At 47.1% G+C, this 13,055-nt stretch overlaps 1 protein-coding gene across 2 annotated transcripts in view; it reads left to right on the plus strand.

The window, feature by feature from the left end:
• Vps52 (vacuolar protein sorting 52) overlaps positions 1-13,055 on the plus strand; it is a 32,829-nt gene that overhangs the window by 15,400 nt on the left and 4,374 nt on the right. For both annotated transcript variants that reach the window (XM_084607641.1, XM_084607711.1), the window contains exons 11-15: positions 435-568; positions 5,194-5,349; positions 7,829-7,947; positions 11,987-12,110; positions 12,208-12,411. In XM_084607641.1, the coding sequence (XP_084463767.1) occupies positions 435-568; positions 5,194-5,349; positions 7,829-7,947; positions 11,987-12,110; positions 12,208-12,411 (737 nt within the window). The remainder of the gene's footprint in view (positions 1-434; positions 569-5,193; positions 5,350-7,828; positions 7,948-11,986; positions 12,111-12,207; positions 12,412-13,055) is intronic.

Genomic DNA, 13,055 nt, shown 5'->3' on the forward strand with positions numbered 1-13,055 from the left:
GTGCATTTCTCCTGGCCAGTGTTGAGATCAAATCAAAACTGCACTTGCACAGCAGAAGCTTCTATGCTATTGTTTCTTTTTCAGGGTAGGCTACAGCCATGCATATTGTTTGTCATTCCTCCCTATACATGCCGCAAATAGGCCAGGGGTGAGAAACTCGACAAAGGAAGCTCCCCTATGTTTCTTTGTTGGTAGGATTGGAAGGGACACCAGTTTCCCTGATCTTCACTTCCTTTTCAGCCTTTCTCTTCACATATATTGGCTGAGATGATTGTTTTGGCTTTCCTTCTTTTGATACTGCCTCCTCGACCTAGTTTGGACAACAGCGCTCACCTTTGTGTAAGCTTTAAGCTGAATGTAAAGCAATACCCCTAGAATTTTTCTTAATAGTTGTAGCTTAAAGAGAATTTTATTGCCCTTGACCACACCATAACGTCTGTTCAGCTCCAAACCATCACTCAAGAACAAATCCACCGTGTTTACATTGGGCACTCGTAACAGTGTTCTTACCACCGACTTGGAGAGTCCCATCATTGTGCCTCATGCTGCACAGAAGAATGATGTGCGGGTGAGCTCTCTTCCCAATAACCTGCTGCACCACGGTGCCCTTTTTGGTGCACCAAGGCTTCCACTCCTCTATCTGCCCTCCTCATGACCATGCCTCTGGCAGGTTACATGGCTGAGTACTGATCGGCCAATAGGATGTCATGGCTGAATTTGGGCAGCTCTTTTGACATGAGAATCAAACCAGTCAGGACCAGGCCATGCAGGAACATTTCTGCAGCTTGGTTAGAGCATAAGGTGGCATATGTTGACCGAGATTAAATCAAGCAAAACAATGGAAAGTCAAGATACCAGGGCTAAGCTGAATAATTCATGACAAGTTAAACCATCCAGTCATTTTGAAAAGAGCATTTTGTTTTCTGTTCATATGTACCTGCCTGTGTAGCTACTCACTGATGCATTTTTTTAGTTTCTTGTGGATCCAGCAGAAACCCTCTTCATTGGCTGGAAAATGCCCTTATTTCTACTATTCCCAAAACTTCAAGGATATCTAGTTGTGCACTTCTATTTCTTTGCCTGTGCCCAGATACGACTGCACCTCCACAGATGCTGCATCTTTTACTGTTTTAGTTGCTTGGGGAACTGTATTAAGTTATAGCCTTTTTTATGCATTCTGTATGTGTCACATCTGCCTAGTTGTCTCTTGTTCTTAGATATTGCAGTGATATTGGGAGCACCGTTCTTGTTGAGTTAATAGTATTTCTTGTTGGTGCAGTTGAAAAGTGGCAGTTGATATTAAAATTAGTAACTTAGTAGCAGGAAACGATATCATTTTCTGGCAAAGCATGTGGGGATTCACAATCCCCTTCCTTCATTGTAACGCCCGCGCGTAATTAACACGCGTGATTACGCGCGCTGGCAGAGAGGTTGGCGGAGGAGAGGGCATGCTGGCCACCCCCCGCCGCCTCCCGGGCCCTGCGGCGACGCTGCCGCGGGCTTCCCTCTTTCCTGCCGGCGTAACCGGGAGACCTCCTCTCCCGTTTTGTGTCGAGGAGCGCGACTGTAGCAACTCGCTCGGGGTTCTTCGGCGAATGGGCGCGCAGCGCGCGGTTCATGATTTCCGCCGAGGAGACCACCGCTGTCACCGAGAATCGCCCGCTGACCGTAGGCTCTTACCGCAACGGGATGCGAGCGAGAAGCTGTGTCAGGTGAGAAGACTCCTCCTCTCACCTCCTTGGCGCGCTTCCCCATTAGGTGGTTGTTATTGAACCCCCGTACGCGGCTTTCGCTCGCTACACGGCGGTTGTTCTTAATTGCTATTCTCTTGCCGTGTACTCGAGCAGTGCAATAAACTCTTGTTCGAGTACGCAACTCGGTGTTTGTCCCCTCTGGCCCGAACCCGCCGCAGTGGCGATTTCTCGCACCGCGGGTTGGGGGTCACAGCTCTGTCTGCTAGGGCTGGCACGTCGGGGCTAGAAGGCGACTGTAGCGTCTAGCCCCCCCGTGGCGCATATCTCTTACGAGAAGTAACACCCCCCATATTATGGCGCCCAACGTGGGGCCAGAGGTGCGATAAACCGAGTGTCTATGTATCGGGTTTTCGACACATAGACTAGCCATGGCAGTGAGCAGGGCTGACTTCTCAGTCTCTTCTAATACTGCAGTGGTGAGTGCACAACGGCAAGCAAGCAAAACCACCTTAACTGTTCTTATTGCGAGAGATCAGAAGCTGACGCTAGCCACTGTGATCTTGTAATTTTCTGCGAGAGCAGGATGTCATACACGACTCCATCGCTCTGTAGCAGGGTGACGCGCGGACGCTGGTGTGATGGGCATTCTCTCGTAGTGTTTTGACTTACCATGCTCTACGGGAGAACTGGAAACGTTGTAGCGTATGTACTTTTGCACGCGCACGTTGAAGGCATGAGAAGTGTTATTACTATCCTTTCTGCCGCGCCCGTTAGCCAGTTCGTCGCGATGGCTCGCAGCCTCAGAGAAGGGCTGGCCTACCCGGCTTCTCCGAGTTTAAGTGCTGACCGTTTTAATTCCATCAGTGCAGTGGGGAGCCTAGTCAGCCTTAAGGGAGCTTTAGGAACGCGGTAGGATCCTGTTTTTTCTTTTATTTTGTCGACCAGTGTTCGACGGGCTCCGGGAGTCGAGCGGCGCGGCCGTGGCGCACATAAGGGCACGCTGGTATTGCTGCCTGTGCGGGCGCTACACAGCTTGTATTGCTGTGAGCGCGTTGGATCCCTGCCGTCAGTACTACAGCACCTTGCGCAATCCTTTCCCCACGCGAAGGATACACTGAGTCCTTCTAGGTTGGTCACGCTGAGACGAGCTATATCGCACATGTGCATCGCTGAGCATGCGAACGGCCCCAAGACTTTTCTTCAGGTTGTGTCATTTCGCTGCCTAGTGATGTGCATGGTGACGTTGTCGAATGGGTAGAACTTGCTCTATAAGTTCGCAACAACGCCACGGTTGCTGCGTTGGGCACACGCCGACGCGCGACAGAGCTGCAAGCAAAGATGGCGGCGCTAGACTTTACACAAAGCGCACCGCAATCCGAGCCCCGCTGCGTGGCCCGAGGAGGACGCACTCCCCCACCAGTAGGCAGCTGCAGCGAGAGGCAAGGCTTGGGATTTCGAGCATCGCGCCTCGTTACGACTTGCGCCCACAGCAGACGTACTCTGACCAATGCGCAGGGAGTAATTTCTTGTTCTGAATATAGATGGGACGCTCTGTTAAATTCAGCACATTTTACTTCCAGAGCAAGCACGCGCTTTCTCTTGGAAAAGATCGAGCGGGGGTAGATTTGAAAAAAAGAAAAAAAAAATGTAACTAGGGAAAAGACAGCATTGCAGCCAGCAAGGAGGGGAGCCGGCGGAGGCCATGACGACCGTTGCAGCATCGAGGAGCAGGCCGCGTAAGGAGTGGCGTTCCCGCACCCAGAGCCTGCTGTCACCGTCAACCGGGCCAAGACGGACAGTTTCCGGTCGGCTACGGAGCGAGCCAGTCGGAGTTCGTGGAACGGGCCCCTGCGTCTAGCACGACGAAAGCTGCAGCAAAGAGCCCGCCTTGGCGCCGTTCGGTGCTCGCGGCCGTGGCTTCACCAGCGGGAGCAGCTTGGCGCCCCGCTGCCCTCGCCATCGGCGGCGTCAACGACGGAGGGAAAAGAGGCCGACCGGGAGCGAGCGGACGACCCGCTGAGGGGGGCCTGCAGCATGCTACGCAACGCGAAGACGCAGTTCCTAACCGTTCCCCGGCAGGCTGCCCTGGCTGACCGACGATGAATGCAGTAGCAGGCCTGCAGCAATCGGCACTTCCAAGCCTGGCCGAGTGACGGTGAAGAAGCGGGACCTGCGGCCGCCGCACGTGTGCCAGCTCCAAGGTCGTCTCCTGTGGTCGTCGGCCTTGCCTCCCCCTCCGACACCCGTGGCTGTGAGCTGTCTGCAACTTTTTGTATATTGGCACTTTTCTTTGGGTTTAAATGGTTTTCTTTTGGTTTAAAAGTTAAACGGCGTTTAGCCGGCCCCCTCGATATATCCCTCGGTGAACGTGACTACTTTTAGCCGTACGGCGGTTTTAAGGAGGGGGGGATGTGGGGATTCACAATCCCCTTCCTCCATTGTAACGCCCGCGCGTAATTAACACGCGTGATTACGCGCGCTGGCAGAGAGGTTGGCGGAGGAGAGGGCATGCTGGCCACCCCCCGCCGCCTCCCGGGCCCTGCGGCGACGCTGCCGCGGGCTTCCCTCTTTCCTGCCGGCGTAACCGGGAGACCTCCTCTCCCGTTCTGTGTCGAGGAGCGCGACTGTAGCAACTCGCTCGGGGTTCTTCGGCGAATGGGCGCGCAGCGCGCGGTTCATGATTTCCGCCGAGGAGACCACCGCCGTCACCGAGAATCGCCCGCTGACCATAGGCTCTTACCGCAACGGGATGCGAGCGAGAAGCTGTGTCAGGTGAGAAGACTCCTCCTCTCACCTCCTTGGCACGCTTCCCCATTAGGTGGTTGTTATTGCACCCCCGTACGCGGCTTTCGCTCGCTACACGGCGGTTGTTCTTAATTGCTATTCTCTTGCCGTGTACTCGAGCAGTGCAATAAACTCTTGTTCGAGTACGCAACTCGGTGTTTGTCCCCTCTGGCCCGAACCCGCCGCAGTGGCGATTTCTCGCACCGCGGGTTGGGGGTCACAGCTCTGTCTGCTAGGGCTGGCACGTCGGGGCTAGAAGGCGACCGTAGCGTCTAGTCCCCCCGTGGCGCATTCTCTCTCTTACGAGAATTAACCCCCATAAGCACAGTTAAAGTTTATCTTGCTGTCTAAATATTTTTGCCAGCAACTTGTTCAGTGCAAAGCCTGTGATGACTATAACAGCTTTTTATAGACCGTTCATTCCCATGCCAGTAAACTCTATGAATACACTCTATGGCCATGTCAGGGAGACTGTGACAAGGTGGGTGCCACCCAAAGAAAGATTGATAACATAAAGTTTCAGGGGTTCCTAGAAACCTTGACAGTACTTTTGGAACTGTAGCATATGTGTTGCATTTCTTTGGATTCAGTGTGCTTAGAAGGCTGTTTGTCAACTTCCACTCTTCCCATCCTTTTATTTAAAATGAAAATGATCTATAGAGCATTAGGTTTCGCTCGTAGATGTAGAATGACTGTCTGTTTTCCTTTCTTTCAGTACCCCTTTGAAAGCCTGTTCAGAAGTCAGCAGTATGCACTGCTAGACAATGCCTGTCGCGAGTACCTCTTTGTCACAGAGTTCTTCATGGTGTCCGGGGCTGCTGCTCAGGACATGTTCAATTCGATTATGAATAGGACACTGACCATGTTTGTGGTGAGTGCTGCTGTCGCCTTTGATTTTTGCTTGTGCTAGCTTTTGTTGCTTGGAGTACACATTACGGCATCCCTCATAATCTGAGTCACTTTGGGATCTAAACTTCTATAAGCTAAATGATATGCTGCTGAGAAGAAATCTCTACTGTTGACTCTGGTTAGTTTGTGCTTGCAGTTTATTTAATTGAGCACTGTAACTTGGCACCTGTTGAGGACTTTCAAAAGGATTGCAATTCGAAGTTTTGACTGTAGATTCTAACATGGTGCAATTGTAGTAGTCCAGCAAGTCACCATCACAATGCATTGAAGTCTTATTGCATCTAAATCTGTTTTCATGCATTTTGCTGCTATTTAACCTGTACTGCTGTGGACCACATTTTATGTAAGGAGGTGGATTTCAGGTGCCCAAACTTTTTTGGCAGTAGAGTGCTATCAATGATCACAGTAGAACCTCTGTGATATGAATCCTACTGGGTCGCGGAAAAAAAATTGTATCATCTGAAACTTCATATCATCGAAACGAACAAAAATCAGTATGCAGAAGTATGGGAAAGGCATTCAAGCAAATCGGTTTAAAGCTGCACGGCCACAGCTCACCGCTCGCGGCACGCACAGTGCGACTGGCGATCGCAACATTGGCGATGTGTGGGCCGTACACCTCTACGAACTTCTCGTAATGTGTACAGCAGGAGACTGCGACGTCGGTGATGTGTAGGATGTGCGCCATCACAAATCACTCTCTGTGCGTACAGCACAACTGGCTATTGTGGAGTCAGCAACATGCCTGGGTTGTGCACGCCCCGTGTGCGCCTCCGCTAACTGCTCCCAGTGCATAGCACGACTCGTTATTGTGGCGTCGATTTGGTGGAAACACACAAGCACAAACTTCACGCAGCATGTAGTGTTCTACAGACGATTGCGGCAGTGGTGATGTGCGGGTCACTCGCCTCCACGAACTGCTTGCGGGGCGTACAGTGCGGCTGGTGTTCTCAGAATCAACGATGCGCAAAAGTGTGTATATTGTCCAAGTCTGCGGTTACGGACAGCGTATTTGTATCATCCGCAGTGGCGCAGGAATTTGAAACATCTGAAATTTCGCACACTGTACACAACGCACCCTGGCTGGGAATTGGTATCATCCCGAACTAAGTATAAACCGGATTTGTATCACCGAGGTTTTACGAGGACTATTTCCAGTGAGTGAAGCTGTACCAGAGTAAGGACTCTGGAATTACTAATAGGCTGGTCTTGTTTGAGACGTGATTAACGATGTTTCGTTGTACTGTACGTCCCGCAAGAATAAAAGGCGAAATCGTTCACGGCGCAAGGAAAGGTCCTTCCAGTTAATTTGACGTTTTATATCGGAGATGCTGCTGGGAAATTGTGGTAACAACTAGTTAAAAGCGGGCGGCATGATTCTGAATGGCTTCTATACTATTAATGAGATGCTGTATGGGAGGGTCCCACACAATACAGGCATATTCAAGAATAGGCCGGACATCGGTAACATAAATTGTTTCCCTAACATTCTGTGGGGCTTGTTTGAAGTTTCTTTTAATAAAGTTCATAGCTCGGCCTGCCTTCTGGGTTATACATTGAATGTGACGATTCCATGTTAAATCTGAAGAAAATGTGACACCTAGGTATTTAGCTTCGTTAACTATCGCGACGGGCTGACATGTTGAAATGAAGTCTCCAGCCCGAGCTAGAAGTCTCCTCCCTCTAGAAGCACTAGCCACCTCCCCACTGCCCCTGATTCCTAGCTAGGAAAGCTGCCCACCCACCTGTCCACAGCTCCGCCCCGCCCTCCTATTGAACAGCGGAATGATAAAGCGACGTCCACACTGAATTAAAAGACACAATTGGAATGCCAGCTGTCCTGCAGACACACCAACCGCCTCCCTCCCTTAGCTGGCCACCCATTCACCACCTCCATTCTTCAGAAAAAAAATTCTATCATGGGCATATAGCCTTAGCTTAAAGTAACTGCATTCAGTAGAGTAAAATCATCCCAGTCACCTTTGAGAGTAAATCCAACTGCTTTCACAGGATTGTCTCGTCAGGTGTCTGATCACCCCATAATATTTTCAGTTAACATTGTAGTTTTGGCAAGGAAGGAAACTTGGGTGAGTCGGTAACGATGATCAGTGACGAGTGTGTAGTGCAAAAGGACGAAGGACACAGAAAAGGTACGCAGCACAGGCAAAATATGCGGGACATATATATTCTGTTTACGGCCTTGGCATTTACAGATTTGAAAACGAGATATTTAAGGGTTAGAATAGTGCTTTTTGTGTTTTTATGTGTACATGGACTGGCTTTTTCCATATTTTTCTGCCTCTTGTCGCAGTATTATGAAGGGAATCTACACTTAGCTCTCTGTCATGAGGGAATCTGTTGTTCTTCTTTAAGAACAGTCTTTGATTTCTTTTCCTGGAAATCTCTTCTTTGATATTGTATACTTTCTGGTTTGCTTTCAGAAACATGTGGAGCTGTACGTGCAGGATTGCTACGATTCCATAGCATTGTTCCTCTGCATTCACATTATACACCGGTTTCAATTGCTAATGCATGAGAGATCTGTGCCCGCTTTGGACAGGCAAGTAATTTGGGTATACTGGCTTAATCGTCTCATATATTGTGCAAGCAACAACTTACCGTAAAAACCCGCATATATTACGAGGTGCAATTTTGGGATAGCAAAAACGGGAAGAGAAGTTTTCAGTCGTATATAATGTGAACAAAGAAATATCACCAAAGTATTTATTTGCACTACATTTCACGGCTGCCCCACAAGGCATACTCGTTCCGCAATTTCATGACCAACGCCACCTTGCAACAGGCGTCGGATAGTGCCATGAACCTTCAAGTGCTGGTGCTGGTTTTCCCCCCTTCTCGTGCCGACACACTTTATCAGAATTTCACGCACTGTGAGGAAAAGAGCAGCTTACGTTCGCCCCGCCACTCCTGGACGCAACATGGTCCTTTGGTTGTTCTAAAAATAATGCCACTTCCAGCCCAGATGAGAGACAGCAGAGCACAAACGACCGGCCACGTGAGTCGTGCTTGCCCCTGTCCGCATGCAAGTGCGTGGCGTACGCACCCAGAAAGTGTTCTCAGATTCATGGTTTTCGCGATCATCGTCGTCCGGTATGCGTATCGTCTGCTGAGAGTCCCTTTCTGGCAACATATTTCAATAGAAACTCTTCTTCGGTGCCTCTAAAAGCATTCGATATCATATACTACATTTCTCAAAAGCGCGACTAATGGGCTCCTTCATGGCTGGAGAGACCCGTGCAACATGCGAAATGATCCTTTCGCTATCCCGACATCATGACAGGTGTAATCAACCTCCTTCCTGTCGTGTGTGCATCGCGGGCACCGTGGTTGCGAGAACCGTGGGGACAGCATGGTGCAACCAAAACTGTAGAAACAGTCAGCTGATGCCCCCTCTAGATAGCGCCTCCTCTTGCTGGAAGCCTAATGCTGATAATGCTGATTAATAATGACGTTGGAAGTCTGAATTTAGGCCGAAATTTGTTCGGATTATGTGTAATACAAGGTGTAAATCTGATACGATAAAATTGAAAAGAAAAAAAAAACTCGTTACGCGGGTTTTTACGGTAACCCCAGTTAAAGGACTTTAAAAGCGTTAATTGTTGGGCTAGTTGGTGATCAGTCTCAAAATTCATCTTTTTTAGCTCAAAAGGACAGGACACACAGTAAGAAGACACATACACCACAGGCGCTACTCACAACTGATTTATTGAAGCCTAAAATTCGCATATATATATACTCACTGGCCTGCACTCACAGCCTAGAAAGCAATCTGAGTACTGCACGCAGAAAGTAGTTATACGTGGCGCGAAAGAAATTCCATCTCTGCTTTGTACAGAGCAACTGAGGTGTCGCTAACGTAATCTTGACCTGCTTTTCTGATAAAGAATGCCTCTAAAGAATGCCTCCCCCAAGAAGCTCGCTCAGCTGAGCCACCGCATCACTTGCGAAGACAAAAAGCAGGGCTGTAAAAAGAAGCATGAACAGCGTTTTGTTCAGTGTACCACGAACATTGTGTACGGGATCCCCTTATCCTGTGGCAAATCGTACATCGGCCAGACGGGGCGTTGCATAAATGACCGACTCGGGGAGCATGCAAAAGATCTAAATTACAGGGAGGCCACGCATCTTGTTGACCATTGCCTCGCTTGCACCAATTGTAGACCTTGTTTCCGCAGGATTAAGATTCTAGCAGAAGTGTGCAAAAAACCGCCCGTGAAACTTTGGAGGCATTCTTTGTCAAGATTGTGTTAGTGACACCTCAGTTGCTCTGTACAAAGCAGAGATGGAATTTCTTTTGCGCCACGTGTAACCACTTTCTGCGTGCTGTACTCGGATTGCTTGCTAGGCTGTGCGTGCAGGCCAGTGAGTATGTATATATGCGTATTTTAGGCTTCAATAAATCAGTTGTGAGTAGTGCCTGTGGTGTACGTGTCTTCTTACTGTATGTCCTGTCCTTTTGCGCTAAAAAAGATGAATTTTGAGACCAGTTAAAGGACTATAGAAACCTTATTTGTGGGTTCGTGTTTTATCATTTACAATGATTCCTAGGACATCACTGTACACGGATCACCACATCACAATCGCCTACGACTGCTGAATAATTTATAATCGAATATCGTTTCTCACCTGTTTCGGTTTCGGTTTCAACAGCCGAGTGATGACTGTGACGTCACAGTCAAATCTAGGTCAGGCGAGGGATGAAGATACAGCGATATAATCATTGCTGTGTCATTTGAATTCACTACAATGATAAAGCCAGCCTGCCTCAAGAACAGGAATCATGACAAGTGAAGAATAAGGATTATATCACTGTTTTTCATGCCACGCATCACGGCATGATTGTGACATTACAGCCATCTCTCTGATAATGAAACCGAAACTGGTGAGAAAATAAAATTCAGTTATAAATTATTTAGCGGTCATAAACAAAAACAGCGTGTGGAATGGTATACAGTAATGAGTTATGCATCATTAACAAGAAGAAAAGTGCCACCAAAATTTGGTGTCTATAGTCCTTTAAGCTTGAAGCCATCTCGTATGATCTGTTTGCTAGTTGCTTGCTCTCAAGTGTGGCAAGGATGGGTGATATAAGTTTCAAACTTTGGCTGCTGATCTTTCAGATTTGTTGTTCGTAAGTTGTGTGGCAAATGGAAGCCATTGAAGCTTCTTTACTAGACTTTTAAAAAGGTGATGTGACTAGGAAAATTGGCAAGTGGCAAGAACTAGCATAACTTAATCTTTGTTTCCTTGTATGGTGGATTTCGAATTCATACTGCTGGATTTGCCTTTGCTGTGAGAGGTCTTTGATGTTATAGCTGAGGAAAGTCTTGTGTCTAAGATGTTATGAAGGGAACACATTAGTTTAAAGTGAACAGCTTCAAGGCTCCAATTCATTGGAAAAGGTGGCGTTGGCATTCTATTGAAAAGCCCACGTCACGCTTGTACTGAAAAACCTATGTCACGTTAACGTTGTGCTAGTGAACCCATGTCGCACGTGGATATCTGGATTGAAAATAATAGAAAATAGTACTTCTAACGCGAGTTTAGCACATGCCTCAACTGCCTTAGCTTTATAAAATAATTTGATTTTACATAAAGAAAAATTTCATACGTCTCGGCCAGGATTTGAACTCTCAACCCTTTTGACCACCAGCCTAGCACGCTATCAGCTATGCCATGAAGGTATGCTTGAACAGCTTCAATACAAGCGTGGTTATTTATGTTGTGTGGTCTTTCAAATAAAATTGCTACCTTATGAATGTATGCTATTGAGTATGCATCTAACTAGAGAAGTTTTAATTACAGAAGTAGTAGTAATTAGAGTAGCGAAGCGCATTTGTCATTTCTTCTTTTCTTGACTTGTCATTGTGGCGCTGGCACAACTTGCTCTTGATATGGTAAGCCACTGTCCCAACAGATGCTTCCACTTCCATTTGGAGTGCTCCTTTTAAGTGTTCTGTGTTTGAAGGTGGCTCTTGTCCTCACTCTATTTCCTCACTCTATTTCTCTATGTCCTCACTCTATTTCTCAGCGTGGACAGAGGGGCCTTTTTCATGTCATACCTTTAAGGCAAAGATTGAGTGTCACCTAATTTTTAACATGCACTGACATCGCACAGCACAAGGCACTTGTGTGCTGTGCGATGTCAGTGCACGTTAAAGAACCCCAGGTGGTCGAAATTTCCGGAGTCCTCCACTACGGCGTCTCTCATAGCCTGAGTCGCAATGGGAAATTAAACCCCCACAAACCAACCAACCAATTAGGTACTTAACTTTTATTTTTATTTCAATCTTTTGATGATTTCATGGTTTTTGACCACCTAACTCAACAATCCACCTTATTATTGTTACATTTCAAATTGCAAATGATTTTCACTCTACAGATTAAATGCTGCTTAATTTTTTTCACAGCCACTGGCTGGGAAGAATGCAGAGTATAAAATGAAAAAGTTGAGCGCTGAGGCTTCTCTGCAAGTTTCATTTTTAGGCATAGTGGATAATTGGTGCGATTTACTAGTTTCATTGAAGCAAAAATCCCCTGCCCTCGTAATTCTTGTTTTCCTACGTTCTAAAATATAGGTACTGGGAAGCCCTGCTTCAGCATCTCTATCCACGATTTGAATACATTCTCAAGCTTAACATTCAAAGCATTAGGGACTGTGATCCACAGAAGCTGGGGAGCATTGACATGCGACCACATTATGTGAGTATTTGCTATACTCATGCAATGTTCAACTGTGCATCTGTCACTCTTATTAGGAGGTGACAGCTGGGCTACACATTTCTTTTTATTTCTTCAGATCACGAGAAGATATGCGGAGTTCTCAGCTGCCATTGTCAGCATCAACGAAAACTTTCCCAGTGACCGCGTAGCTTCATTGTTGGCTTCGCTGCAAGGAGAAGTGGAAAACTTCATTCTCAAGATGGCTGCCGAGTTTCAGGGAAGGAAGGAGCAACTCATTTTTCTCATCAACAACTATGACATGATGTTGAGTGTGTTGTTGGTGAGCTTACTTTTTCTTGCCTTCTGCTACGTTTGTGGAAACGAGTATGCTGAATGGTGTGCTTCTGGTGATCACCCTTGGCTGAGCACTAGTGATATGCTCTGGTTAAGGATTCATAAAGGGACACTTGGGACAGCTCCATCTAATAATTCTTCAAAGTGACAAGTGATCCTCTCGTTCTCTTTTTGGATTTGTTGACATTTGTATGGGAGCAAAAGATGCATTTATAATCTAGAAAATTGGATTTATAAATCTGACTACTTGTTGATTCAAGTTTTTGATACTGAAAAGAATGGGTTGCCAAAATTTTGAAGAGTAGTGATGTAGCATTCCCTTTGGGATCCACTTCAAACTTTGGTGCTGATACATGCATTTCACTTTTTAAAATCGATGACGAGACTTGCACTGTGGTTTTTCGTTTTTCTCGCTTGTAAAAGCACCATTTTTGGTGAGAGTGGTCTCTTTGCAGGGTGTTTATTGACCGGGAAGACCATGAAAACCGGGAATCCTCAGGGAATTTAGATAATCTGAAAAAACTCGCGGAAAACTCGAAGAATTCCTGCTTATATTAAGAAAAAGTATTGCAGTTCTAGGGAACTAAGCTTGTGATAAAAACAGACTGGCATTGCATGGGTTGTTGAATA

The sequence above is a fragment of the Amblyomma maculatum genome, chromosome 1, assembly GCF_055883805.1.
Source record: "Amblyomma maculatum isolate TAMU_Amacu chromosome 1, ASM5588380v1, whole genome shotgun sequence".
Taxonomy (NCBI): Eukaryota; Metazoa; Arthropoda; class Arachnida; order Ixodida; family Ixodidae; genus Amblyomma; species Amblyomma maculatum.